At 42.9% G+C, this 13,358-nt stretch overlaps 1 protein-coding gene across 7 annotated transcripts in view; it reads left to right on the top strand.

The window, feature by feature from the left end:
* The window catches only part of ELAVL4 (ELAV like RNA binding protein 4), a 161,436-nt gene that overhangs the window by 133,990 nt on the left and 14,088 nt on the right, over nucleotides 1–13,358 (top strand). For 6 of the 7 annotated variants that reach the window (XM_055585950.1, XM_055585949.1, XM_055585947.1 and 3 more), the window contains exon 3: nucleotides 3,964–4,067. In XM_055585950.1, the coding sequence (XP_055441925.1) occupies nucleotides 3,964–4,067 (104 nt within the window). Of the gene's footprint in view, nucleotides 1–3,963; nucleotides 4,068–7,239; nucleotides 8,060–13,358 lie in introns of those variants that run through there. The other variant, XM_055585954.1, reaches the window with a different exon arrangement.

Genomic DNA, 13,358 nt, shown 5'->3' with positions numbered 1-13,358 from the left:
TATTCAGGTTCACATTTAAGAAAAGCTTGTTAAAAACAAGAATCTGTTTAATCCAAAATACACTAAAGCGCCTTAAAAATGTAGCCATTATGTGTAACAGTTTTCTCTTCAAAATTACATTCTAATTTTAAGTTTCCATCCCAAACTGCCAAGAATGCCTTTCTTGCCCATTCATGGTCACTGAGGCCTCTCATCCAAGCCTGCTGGTCAGCCTATTAAGGATTATTAAGGACTGGTCACACGAAAGGGTTATCCTGGGCATCAGGGAGCCAGGCACTCACTAAAGTTTGTAAATTTTGAAGGTACTCTTTATTTGGGGTTTCCCAGGTGGCTCAGTAGTAAGGACTGCATCTGCCAAGCTGGTTCAATCCCTGGGTCCAGAAGAGCCTGTACAGGAGGAAATGGCACCCCACTCCAGTGTTCTTGCCTGAGAAACCCCATGGTCAGAGGAGCCTGGCAGGCTACAGCCCATGGGGTTGCAAAGAGTCAGGCGCGACCTAGTGACTAAACTGCAGCAGCAGCAGCCATTTTACAACCTTTTATCTTTTCTTTAATTATTGTTTCTCTTTTATTGATGATTCAATGCACACAACTTCAGTGATTTAATTTCTTTGATTTGCTATCAAAATATTCTCATAAACTGGGAGCAAAAAAAGTTTACTTTTATGTTCTGAAAGTACTATCACCATACCTGTATGGTCAGATCTTGCTACCGTTGATAAAGGGAGATGATGCAGTTATTAGAGAAAAAGAAGAAGGAAACTTTATCTATTTCTGGGATGCTCTAGACTCCAGACTGGTTATCCTGGTCTTTCCCAGTATTGTGACTCTCTTGGTCCTCATGGAAATAGTGTTGATATTCTTTGTGAATGTGTCTATTCCATATTTTTCTACGTACTATGGACAATTTGAATACAGAAGTGCAAATCAAAAACCCATCACCAATATATGGCCACCAAAATTAAAACATAAAATTCTTCCTCATTTTACTCCCCATCCCCCTCCCCCCATTACTAAAAAGTTTCTGAAAGAAATGAGGCTTGGGTTTTTATATTTTCTACCTAAGGGATTTAATTCTCTCTAGAGTTGTTTTTTTTTTAAGAATATACTTAGATCCATCAAATATTTTTTTATTAGACTTAGCTGTATTCCTATGATAATGGCAAGAAGCACATGAATGAAGCTTGTTCATGAACTAGGCTACCCACAGGTAGTTTCGTTGTGTTGCCAATTTATCTCATAGCTTTCAACTCACAGGCAAGCCTTTCCACCCGGCTCCTCCTCCTGTTCAGTGCAGTGCCCTGTTTTTGAGTTTGCAGTTCGTTATTTTATATCAAGGAGAATCTCTGATCTTTTTTCCCCTTCCATTCTGAAATGATGTTCATTGGGTTTTTTAGTTTTCCCCAAAGCACCTTCGTTCTTGACGTTAAGTGCAATCTCTCTCTAACCCTAAAGCCGGTGAGGATAGCACAGTTGTGCTCACTGCAGTCAGGTACTAAGGAGATGGTGGGTTTGCAACCATACAGACAGGTCGGTAGATATGATGTATCTTGCTGGGCAGGAGTCTTTCCTTCACTTGACCTTCAGAACCTTCCTAGAATCTGAGTGTGTTTTCCTTCCTCCTGAAGCAGAGCTCTAAAATAAAGATAAAATATAGAATATAAAATTATAGCCACTATATATACTTAAGATTTCCATAAATATATGAATAATTGGAAAGAAAGTTTCTCAGGGAACATGCACCACTAGTAGGCATGATAAATTCTTCCACATATATTTCATCAGTACAGTGAGTCATGAATTGCTTGAAGTTAAGTGGTGAGTGTTTTGTCTATGTTTTCCATATTTCATTTTAATTTTATACAAATTAAATTTAGTTGGATAGATTGACTCTGTCTGACCTGTTTCCTAGTACTCATACATTAGGTTTGTCACTGAGATTATTGCTTTTAAAATGCCTTTTAAAGCCCCTCAACTTGGTGCATGACTGTTCAAAAGAAATAACTGTAAGAATATTTTACAGCAATTGTTAAGACTTCTCTTATATACATGGTAAATAGGACTGATAAATTTGCATGATAAAAATAAATTTAATTAGGTGAATTTAGCTAGGCTTGATGAGGTGAAGCTGAATTTAGGATGAATGATATTTTTAAGCCAATGAATTAGTCTCATGTATTTTTGGATTTGCAAAAAAATTTTCTCAGAACATGTGGCAGGGTCTTGTAATTCTCACACTCACAGCTCTGTCTCTAATTCTTACTTTCCTGTGCATGTGTGTGAATGTGTGTGCCTGAGCACCGGCATGTGCATGCACACGCCACTTGTACACACATGGCTCACATACCACACACAGCACAGTAAGAGAAGGGGCCCAGCTACAGGGTGCTCCACGTTCTCTCCCCCTTCTTCAGCTACTAATTCTGGCTGGTGAAGGCATATCTGGCAAAGTTTGACCCTGTCTTTCCTATTCTAACCTTGTTATTCCAAAACAGAAGGAATATCCTAATGTACTGTCATTTTAGGTTTCCCATTTTAGGGACAAAATTCAGTTGAATTTCCTCCTGATTCTCTTTACTTCCACCCTGTAAAGAACAACAAAGTCACCCATTTTCTGATCCGGAACCCAACTTGTTTTCCCAGGTTCCCTCCTACAACCAACATAAACACAGACATTTACCAGCAAAACAGAAGCTGTTGGAAAGATTTTTTGGCTGCTGAAATGGGCTCCTGTCACCAGGACATGGCAGACTTTTTGCTGTATTGTCTCCCAGCCCTGGCCCCGGTACTCCAAAGAGAGCTTTATATAATCAGTCTTTCCTGACATGTGACGTCCTGTCATTTTCCTCCCCTTCGGCTCTGCTGCCGCCCACAAATCAATAACATTGCCTGGGAAGTTCAAGCCGGTTGTTCAGCCACCCTAAGCTCTGTATTTCTTAAAGGGTATGTCAGAAAATGTAAAGTTTCCTAATGATATTTCTGGCTGATGACACATGGCAGAGCTGATGGACTATTTATAATCAGTGGCACGATCGCAAGCACATTATTTTTATTTCACTTAGGGGGGAGCCCTGTCACTTGCTACTGCTCGTTTCAGACAAGTTGATGCCATCTTCACCTAAAGTAGCTAAATCCTCTTTGCGGAATTCATTTGCACTCTTCCCTTTGTGTTAGGCGCTCCCCAGTTCCTTCCAATCGAGCCACCTCCCCTTTTTATTGTTCTTAAGCTGGGTGGATGATGAGGGCAATGAATGATTTGTAGCAATTGCTTTAAATTCAGGCCATGCCTTCAATATAAATGTCTCTAGTCTTTGCTGCTTGGATCTGGCCATGGTCTTCTGAGTGTGGGTGTGGCTGACATGACGGAGGCAGCAGACACAGCCACTGCATCCAGCACTTGCCCCAATTTTACAGGTCTGAACATAGCAGAGCTGTCTTTTGTTGAGCAGCTACTATGTTCCAGGTAGGCATTTATTTCAGATTCAGGATCTCATTAACTCTTTCACACCTGTCTGTGCAAGTGCTGTTATCTGCAGAGAAGAAATATAGGGGGATGGGGGGAAGCAAGAGATTAAATGAATTCAGAGTCACACAGCTTAATTCCTGGGAAAAACCCCAGGACTCCAGTTCAAATCTCTTCTAACAGACCACACCTTCTTTCTTTCCACTTCCCTTCCCCGCCTCTTCCCAATTAAGTGGACACTTGTGGGTATATGATGTGTATATGGTATGGATGTAGGAGAACTTATGAGTTCCTAGCTAGGGCAGCTCCTGTGAGTTTAAAGGCTGGCCAGAGTGAGAGATAAAAGAAATAGAAACTTCTCAACCTGAGAGTAAACCCTGGTATAAAAGGAACCATATACTAGAGGGTTTTGACACATTGCAATGGGAAGTGTTACCTCTATCAAGATAATGAGCTCTCTCTCTCTCTCTCTCTCTCTCTCTTAAAAAATGTTTCCACAGGACAGAGTTTAGGGTATGGATTCGTTAACTATATTGATCCAAAGGATGCAGAGAAAGCCATCAACACTTTAAATGGACTCAGACTCCAGACCAAAACTATAAAGGTAAGAGGTTATATGTTATATGCCTCTTTATTTAGGAGACACTGGTTAAATTTCATCCTTTGATCTAATAAATCCAGGCTATGAGGGAGCTGGCGGTGGCTTCTTCATTTTTTCAAAGGACACTTATTATCTACTGTACTAAATGAGGGACACAGATCATTACAGAAGAACAAGGTGAGAGCTGAGTAGAAGGAGGGGATCACAAGCTATAGGACTTCCTATCCAGGGAGCAGGTAAGATGTCAGGGATGACCCACACCAAGAAAGCCGGGGACCCCAAGCCTTCAAAGATGGTCAGAGCAGAGCCAAGGGAAGAAGCTGCTCTAGGTGGAGATAACACCACATGCAAAGCTGTGAAAATGTATATATACATTGTGAGTGGGGAATGACATACAGAACTCTATGACCTGAGATTCAGTGAGAAGATGATGAAAAGATGAGTGTGGGAGGTGGGCAGGGGCCTCACATGCTAGGCCAAACAGCTTGGCTTTACCCACAGGTAAAGAGGACTGTCTTAAACAAGACTTGAAAAGGAAGAATCAGTTATAAAGAAACACAGTGGTATAATAGGGATGGGTACTATAACATCTGGGAACATAGTAAAGGGATAACAGGAAAAGTAACATTCTAGCAATCCAGAAATAATTAGACTGGTAGGTAATATCTCAAGAGGGATTGTTTTAAGTAAAAAAAAAAAAAAAAAAAAAAATCCAGTTATGCAGAGTCTAGTAAAAAAAAAAAAAATCCAGTTATGCAGAGTCTAGTAAAAAAAAAAAAAAAAAAATCCAGTGATGCAGAGTCTGCTCCTCCAGATGGAGGTTTCTGTGGCTGGATTGTCATGCTCTCGGTTCAAGTTTCACCCTGAGGGGATCCTTGAGGAGGCGGTGCTGTTTGCTTTTGGCCCGTGACCCCTGACAGTCGGTGGTGGTCTCCGGGATAGAGCTTGCCTCCTCCTCAGCCTCCCTTTCCCTTCTTCCCCTACCTACGGGCAGACTCCTGTTTAGGGGCAGCTGCCGACCGATTAATGAGTCCCATCCTTCATAGCCTATTAAACCACAAGGAGGTGTCTCCTGGGCACTCTTATCCTCACGACAGCAGGTCTGACGCAAAGTAGGACAAAAGAGAAACCTCTCCCAGAATGGAAATCTATAGATGGCACCAGCTCTTAGCATCTGAAAACACAAAATCAGAACTTTTTAGCTCAACAGACTACTTTTCTAACATCCAGATGGATAAGGAGGCTACCTGGTGTAAGATAATCCTAGCTGGGAGTTAATCAAAACAAAAAACAAAACAGAAACCTTCTCTTTTGTGAATGTATTATGTAGTTATCTATTTTTTATTTTCTACTCTTTTTTCCTTCCTTCCTTCCTTTCTGCCTTCCCTCTTTCTTTCCTTCTTTCCTTTAAGCCACTCCACTTTTGGAATTTCATTTAGCTTATTTCTAAAGACGATTGCTTTCCGGATCTCATACAGTCTGCTTCACAAAGACCCCAAAACGGGCTTGATTCAGGTTGCCTCAGTCTCAGCTTAGAATCAGTCCCTGTGAGTTCTCTAAGGGGGAAATAACCGAGAGTTGTATAATTATGGAGTATCCTCTGAGAGGCAGGAGTGTTGATTTCTATCGAAGGAAAAACATACCTATTTTCAATGCTTTGAGATGGGATGCTCTTGTCACCTGACTCTTGGATGAGGCCACACGAGGTTGATGGCTGTATTTGTGGGTTTGACTGATTTTTCTCTGTTATCCAGTTCAGCATTAGAATGTCAGGCATTTGTTCTTCCCTAACTTGAACTGAGAAAGGTACTTTTCTTTCCTCTAGTTTTCTTAAAACCCAAGCCTCCCCAAGAGCTTAAGATCAAATTCTCAGCCATCCATTCTGCTTTTTTAAAATAAAATATTCCATGAAGCTGTTGGGGATTCCCCAAAGGCTGAGTGGACCCGGCTTTTCTGACCTCAGAATGCACTCCCTGGCCCACAGTGCCATCAGGAGCAGTGCTTTTGTCTCAGTGGATCTTAGAGACAAGGAACATTGATTATTTTCTTTCTGTGAAGAATCAATCTGCCTCCTTCCCTTCTCTGTATCCCTTTCCCCACCCCCTCACCCACCCTGTGCTCACCCAGCATCAAAACACTGCCAACACATTTGCACCCAGCAGTAACGTGGGCTTCCGTAGGATCCAAAATGCATGATGCCACGGCTGAATCAATAATTTCCATTCTCTACAACGAATGAAAATTTAATGTGCAAACCTGGGAATTTCAGCCCTTTCATTAAAGCAGTTTATTTGCCATACTAAAAATTAAGTTTGAGTGATAGGTTCCTTTATTAACTTTTCTTCCCTTTCCTAAAGGGACACAGTGTTTAAGGTAAAAATCACATTAAAGAGAAGGAAAAAAGCAGACCCTTTTCCTGTGCTGTTAATAGTCTCATTATTTATTAATTTTTTTAAAATTGCTTTTCTGCCTTTCAGGCTGCTATTTACTTCTTCTGCATCAGTTTGCTTTAATAAGTGGCATGAGATTTATCTCTTTGCTCTGACTCTTATGAAGGAATAGATAACGTGCCTATCTGAAAAAAATAAGTATCTTCTTTGGAAGCATGCATTATATAGATCTCCTCAGAACCATGTAGTGTTTGCAAACTTTGGTCAAGTCTGTCTCTCCTTTTGCTTCATGCAAAACACATGAGTTTAAATGTACAGCACAGATGCAGGCAAACCAAGAGTTAATTACTAAGCTTTGAAGGTTAATGATGAGCAGCTAGATTCAGAGATAGTTCTAGAAAGCCTTGAGAAGTGGTGGAAACCATTGTGAGCTGGAAAGCACTAAAAAGGGCAGCTGTTCTTCAGCTACTGCTGATTATTTAGGCCCAGTTCATTGTCAGATCTTCCACTTATTCCGTAGAAGCCGAAATCTAGGTATTTTATGCCAAATCTTCCAGTTTTGAAAGGTTGAATCAACTAAGAAATTTTTAGAGCATTATGTAGGCAAATCAAACAAAACTTAAACGAGTTGACCTGTGGAGAAGTTTGCAACCTCTGAACTTAAATTTAGATACACAAACACTGTTTTGCATTTTGAAAGTGAGTGATTCATTACTAGGTTGCTAGTAGAAGGTGCCCACAAATGATGGTTCCCTGTTAACAGATATTCCTCTCCCCTTGATTAGGGGGGATGTCCTGTAACTGTGCATGAATACTGAGGACCCATGGAGGGCGAGACCAAGTCTGTGCTCAAGGAGAATACAGTCTTGGTGCAGACACAGCATCAAAGCAGAAAAAAGAGACTGCTTCATTAAGTAATCCCCTCCAAGTAATGTGGATGACTGCAGATAACTTGCCTATTAGGAAGAAACAAGTAACTTCGTTGGAAGTATGCATTACCAAGATCTCCCTGGAACCATCTAGTACATGGCTGCAAAATGAGGCTGCAGAGGAATTGTTCTTTGAATCATAACTTCTTTAGTGGGAGAAAGTGGCCAGGTCCCCATCCCTCTGGAGACCAGGCTCAGAGATAAAGTGACTTGTGCAAAGGCGCACAAGTGGCCAGCAGTTGAGCTGAGTTAGCATCCAAAGATACTGTGAAAGAGTCTTCCAGGAGTTACTTGATAGGCACGCGTGAGCTTGAAAGGAAATAATAGTGATAGTAATGATACCTTACATTGAGTGTTTATGGTGTCTAACTTCTTTGCATTTCATGCTTAATAATATTTAACCCTTGAAGTTTCCCAAAGACTAGAAGCTTTACACACATCAGCTCTGATTCTTAAAATAATGATTCTCTCCCTTATACAAATGAGGAAACTGAGGCCCAAAGAGATTAAGAGACTTACCTAGGATCAGTTAGTAAGTGAGATTTGGAGTAAGAAAAATATGTGTTAAAAATAACTCTGGCAATAGGTCGCCTGTGTTGGAATGTCACACCACCTGCTTGCTCAGCGGCACATGTATTCTGTGAGTGTGTGGGTGTGTATTTGGTTCTGTGCACACATGGGTTATACTCACTGGCAAGGAAAGGAGATATAAAAAGCAAACAGATGAATTGTGTGGCTCCTCTAGGTTCTTCAGTAAACAGATTTGCAGTTCAGGGCTTCTGCCATCCTTCTGGAGACAGACCTGACTTCAGATCATGTCTTCTCAGACCCCTACCTTCCAGGCCCTGCAATAGGTTCTTAGGTGACCCAGAGACGACAGTGCCCTGGAGAGTCTTCCATCCATGTATGTCAGAGAGGCATAGGGTAAGGACCAAGGGGTTATTTACACTGACTAGCCCCAAAGACCCCAAACTGGGTCTTTTCTCAGCATTTCAACCCTAAACCCAATGAAGATTATTTGCCCTGTTTAGGGCCTCAGAAGTGTTGCTTAGCTCCCCGTAACCCACTTTCTCCAACAGAGGTCACTTTAGACTCCAAGAAGCATTGGGTTAAACAGCTGAGGATTCTGGAAAATAATTCCCAGTATCCCCTAAACTTCACAGTGGATGCCAGTCCAGTCCTGAACCTCCCTATAGGCTTTACAAAACAGCTTCTGAATTTACTCTTTATTCCAGCTTCTCACTAAGAAGCACTCCCCTTCTTAGTGCTTCTTAAGAATGCAGCTGCAGTGGTCCAGCTCTTTGTTGCATGAATTAGGAACAAAGAAAAGTAGATGATTCTGTAGTAGTCTCAAAAGAGGGATATGTTTATCGAAAGTTTGGGCTGATATATAAGTGACACTGACCACCTCCAGGAAAAAGTGATCCAAAATGGAATTTGAGGATTTGGAATCCTAAAGCTCTGAGTAGTGGGACACCTGTTTGGATTTTAACCCAAGTTTGAGAAGCAGGATTAGAGAAGCATTCAGTGCTCTGCCTCTGGCAGTTCCTCTCTCGTGGGAGACACAAACACTCAAGGAGCACCTCTAATGCAGGGAGGTGGGGGTGGCCACGGGGCTGCAGGGGTTCCCACTTGATTGGGGTAGAGGGGCGGGAGTAGGAAGCTGTACCAGGTTTGAGCACAGGAGGGATCTAGTCAAAGTGAAGTTCCAAGAAATTCCATCCGGCAATGGCATGTCACTTGGGGTGTTTGACGAATGAGGCCAGAGGCCTGCGGGCTGATATGCTAAGTTTTTGTCAGCCTTAGACTTTGGTTTTTCATCATCTCTATTAGGAGCTTTGTTTTACTCATTTTAAAAGCAAAGTAGGCTTATTTATAAATAATTTGGAAAATTCATTATCATCTGATGAAGGCAACATCAGCCATTCCCAACTCAACGCTGTTAACATTTTTGTGTTTCCTTCCTCTTCTCATTGTATTACATTCACAAATGATTTTGTGGCTTTTCTTGCCCTAATCATTGCATTCAGCTATTCCTCAAATTCTGAAACTGTGACTTTAAAGACAGCATTCCCAGAGCACAGCTCTTGTGCAGACTGAAGGTGTGAGTGATTTCAGGATTAGGTTTGGCTGAGGGGACACAAAGGCTGCTCCTGCCACTCTGCCTGAACCCAGGAGAGTTGGCACTCCATCAGGAGAGAGGGTGAGAGAGTAAGAAGGAAGCTTTATCACGAGGCAGCAGCCTGGTTCCAAAGGGAGCAGGGCTAGAGGAGGGGAAGGTGTGTGAGTGAAGGCTTTTCAGAAGGGGAAAAAAAACCTCTTTTCTCCAGGAAGGAGAGCAGTTCCTTTATTTCAGCCTCTCTTGCTCGACACTGCTTAGCCCTTTCTCCCTTTTCGCTTTATTCTTCTAATAACACTAACGGTGCCTCCAGGGGAATCTTTCCACACTTGAGTTTCACAGGTTCCCATCTGCCCCTCCCGCTTCTTTCTCTTGCCAGGGGTCATCAGGGAGCCTCGCCTCCTTCCCTCCACCCACAATCCACCTGCCTCGCTAAAGGCCTCCATTCCGCTGAGGCATCTTTTCTTTGCACTCGGCATAAGCAATTATTTCTCCTATCACTGCCCTTAATGCCTTCCGGAGAGTTAGCAGATCATTTTTTGCTGACGGATATCACCCCACCCAGAAATGATAGACTACCTCCCTTAGTCTCATTAATAATAAAAAGGCATTTGTCTCTCCTCCTCCATTATGGCTGTAGTCAGAGCCAGTGTGGGAGTGCTTCCCGGCCAAGGTCAGCAGGGGCGGCTGGATCACTGAATCCCCAAGGAGTGGAGAGAGAGAGTGGCAACACCAGTGAAAATGGGAGACCCGTTTACCCCAGTAGTATGGGACCCTCTTTCTCTCCTGTGATAGATTCTTTTCAGCTGCTTTGCTTCCCAGGGCCCTGTTAACTTGCTCTGAGTGAATAATTTCAGATACAGGTATAGGAGTTGGAAAGATGGAGATACAATTAGTGAGGCTCGTATGTTTCCAGTATATTAAAGGTCATCCACAGTGCCCCGTGTCTGGGAGACAGGAAAAGATTGGGCAGGTACAGGTTACAAGCACACCTAGGTTTTCATGTGGAATGAGGCTTAGGGCCTTTAGCTGGCTACTGGTGTAAAAGATCCCACAATGTGATGTGAGCTGCTTAAAAACAATCGTCCACCTCAGCTGTCTTAGGAGAATTGTCCACTCTGGATCCCAGGAAGCAGTGGTCCTTTCCAGTCTACTCTGGCCAACTCATCCCAGGTGTCTTGTGTCCCATTCTCAGCTCCGTGTTTTGAAAGGACCAGACACTATAAGGCTTGTTCAGAGGCAAATGAAGAAGACAGCCAGATGGTCCTGCACTCACGTACTCACCACACAGTGGTTGCTCTTCCATTCTCTAGAGAAAAAAAAAAAAGTCTGCAGTGACTCTCAAGCTCAATCTTGTATGTCCAGAATCTGAGAAGAGAATCTTTGTGTCTGTCATTTGCCTCGGGTCATAGTGAGTCCCTGACTGTCCGAGACATTCGTGTGGAGTCATTAGGGATGACTTAGAGGGACTGCTATACCAGACTGGAGTCTGACTAAATGATCCTAAAGGTCCCCTGTAGCTCTAAGATGCTATAACTTTGTGTTGTTTCTGGACTTTGAACTGTTCTGTCAAGTATAATTGCCACTAGCCACATATGGCTATTTATATTTGAATTTAAATTGATAAGTTAAAAATAAATGAAAAGGTCAGTTCCTCATTCACACTAGACACATCTAAAGTACTCAGGAGCCACATGTAGATGGTGGCTACCATGTTGAACAGCACAAATCTAGAACTTTTTCTGAAAGTTCTCTTGGGCAATGCTGGCCTAGAGCATCAGTGGCCCTGGAGAATAAAAGATCATTTCTCCATGGTTACCGTGAAGCCCCAGAGCAAACCAGCTGGTCTGTCAAAGGTCATAGAGCCACATCCCTCTCTCCTTTCCCTTTGTTGTCCATTCAAAAGAGCTCTGAGTTCAGACGGAGTCAGATCCAGCTCCGTTAAAAATTACTAGGGTGACCTTGGACAATTTAGTTTATTTCTCAGGACTTATTTCCTGATCTGCAGAATGGTTCCTTCCAACTTTAACAGTATAGCCAATAAAATATTATAGCGTGATCTTTCCAGCTTGGTAATTCTCCAAGGAAAGTAGCAGCTTGTGCCAAGTGCATGGCTTCTATTTCACTGTCCACATTAGCCTGGCATAGTGGAAAGATCCCAGAGTCATATCCAGCACTGGCACAGTGCTGGCTGTGTGACTTTGGACAAGTACTTGTCACACTGAGCCAGAATTTATCGTCTGGAAAAGGGAACTAATAATATCTCACTTATAGGTAATCCTGGTTTATAGGGAATTCTCAAGTAATGCTTCCCAGAATGAAGATGATAGTGAATAGGGTTACCCCAAGGTGAGAATTACATAGAGAGAGGGGAAGACTTTTCCCCATCTGCATGTTTCAGAGATACATGAAGAATGAATCTGAGTCTCACTTTGTGTAGTGGAAAGTATTACGGAGCTTTCAAGAGGCCACAGCAGTCTTACCAGTATAGTGAGAGTCGGAAGTTGCAATTTAGTGAGGACGCTCAGTGTCTTAAGCCCTGAGTCTGAGACCAGCTCTTCCACTAACCAGGCCATGAAATCTTTAGCACATCTCTCTCCCTTCCAGGGACCGCTAGACAGACCACAAGGTGCTTATACCAAGTAATCCCCCTTGATAATTAGATGGGCTTTTAAAAAGTTGTAAGGCACATGAATTCTATCACCACACCCCTTTTTAAAAGAAGTATTTATCCAGTCTACTGTGTACCAAATACTTTCATGATATTGTTGGATTCACTTCATATCCATGGGTCCCTCTAGCTCCTTCTCTACATCTGAGTCAGTTCCTGGGAAAAGAGCTAAAATGTGTTCCATATAGTACATTACACATTTTTTTTTTTTTTTGCTTCAGTCCAAAGAATGTTATTGAGTTCCTGCCCTCTGTAAAGCTTGGAGACTAGATGCCACAGAGAGTCTGCAGAGACCACCAGAATGCTCTTACTTTGGGGGAGATGAAATGTTAGCGCAGATGGTTGTGATGGGTGGGAGGGGGTGATAGCTACTGTCGTTGAAATGTGTATCATCTGCAGAGTCTGAGGAGAGAGCAGGCATTTGTGCCTGGGCTTCACGGAAGAAGTGGCATTCAGTCTGAGCCTGGAAGGATGGGCAGGAGTTCATTTTGCCATGAGGATGATGGATAGCAGGAACAGAGACATTTTGTTTGAACTGAGGCTTAGGCTGCTTAGAGGGGTTAGCAGGAGATTAGAGGTGGATCCAGATCCCAGAGGACCTTAGATGCTCAGGTAAGGGATTTGAGCTTCCATCACAAGATGCTGGAGAAACACTGAAGGTTTTGAGCAGGAAGAAGTAGCACAATTTTAACTCATTAGAGGGACTTCCCTGGTGGTCCAGGGGTTAAGACTCCACACTCCCAATGCAAGGGGCCCAGGTCCGATCCCTGGTCAGGGAACCAGATACCACGAGCTGCAACTAAGCATTTGCACGCTGCAGCTGAAGATTCCACATGCCACAACTCAAAGGAGCCCTCACTCAGCAACGAAGATTGTGTGCGCCACAACTACGACCCAATGCAGCCAATAAGTATTAAAAAAAAAAAGAACTCATTAGAAACAGTACCATCAGGTCTTGCCCCTGATAGAAGGACATCATATACTAGGCGATGGGTGGGGAAAATATGAGGCGTGGGGCCACGTAAGCAGACACCTGTCCTGTCTATGAGCAGGGCTGCAGCCATAGGCACAGGAATAAGCTGATTCTCACAATAAAAACTGTCATTTCTAGGAACTGGCTGGCTGCTTTCTTCTCTCCCTACTCCCGGAGGTGGGATCAGAGGTCCCAGGGAGGGTTTGCTCCTA

The sequence above is a fragment of the Bubalus kerabau genome, chromosome 6, assembly GCF_029407905.1.
Source record: "Bubalus kerabau isolate K-KA32 ecotype Philippines breed swamp buffalo chromosome 6, PCC_UOA_SB_1v2, whole genome shotgun sequence".
In the NCBI taxonomy this organism is placed as follows: domain Eukaryota; kingdom Metazoa; phylum Chordata; class Mammalia; order Artiodactyla; family Bovidae; genus Bubalus; species Bubalus kerabau.
Note: the sequence above shows the minus strand (reverse complement) of the source record. Positions and strands in the feature narration are given on the sequence as shown.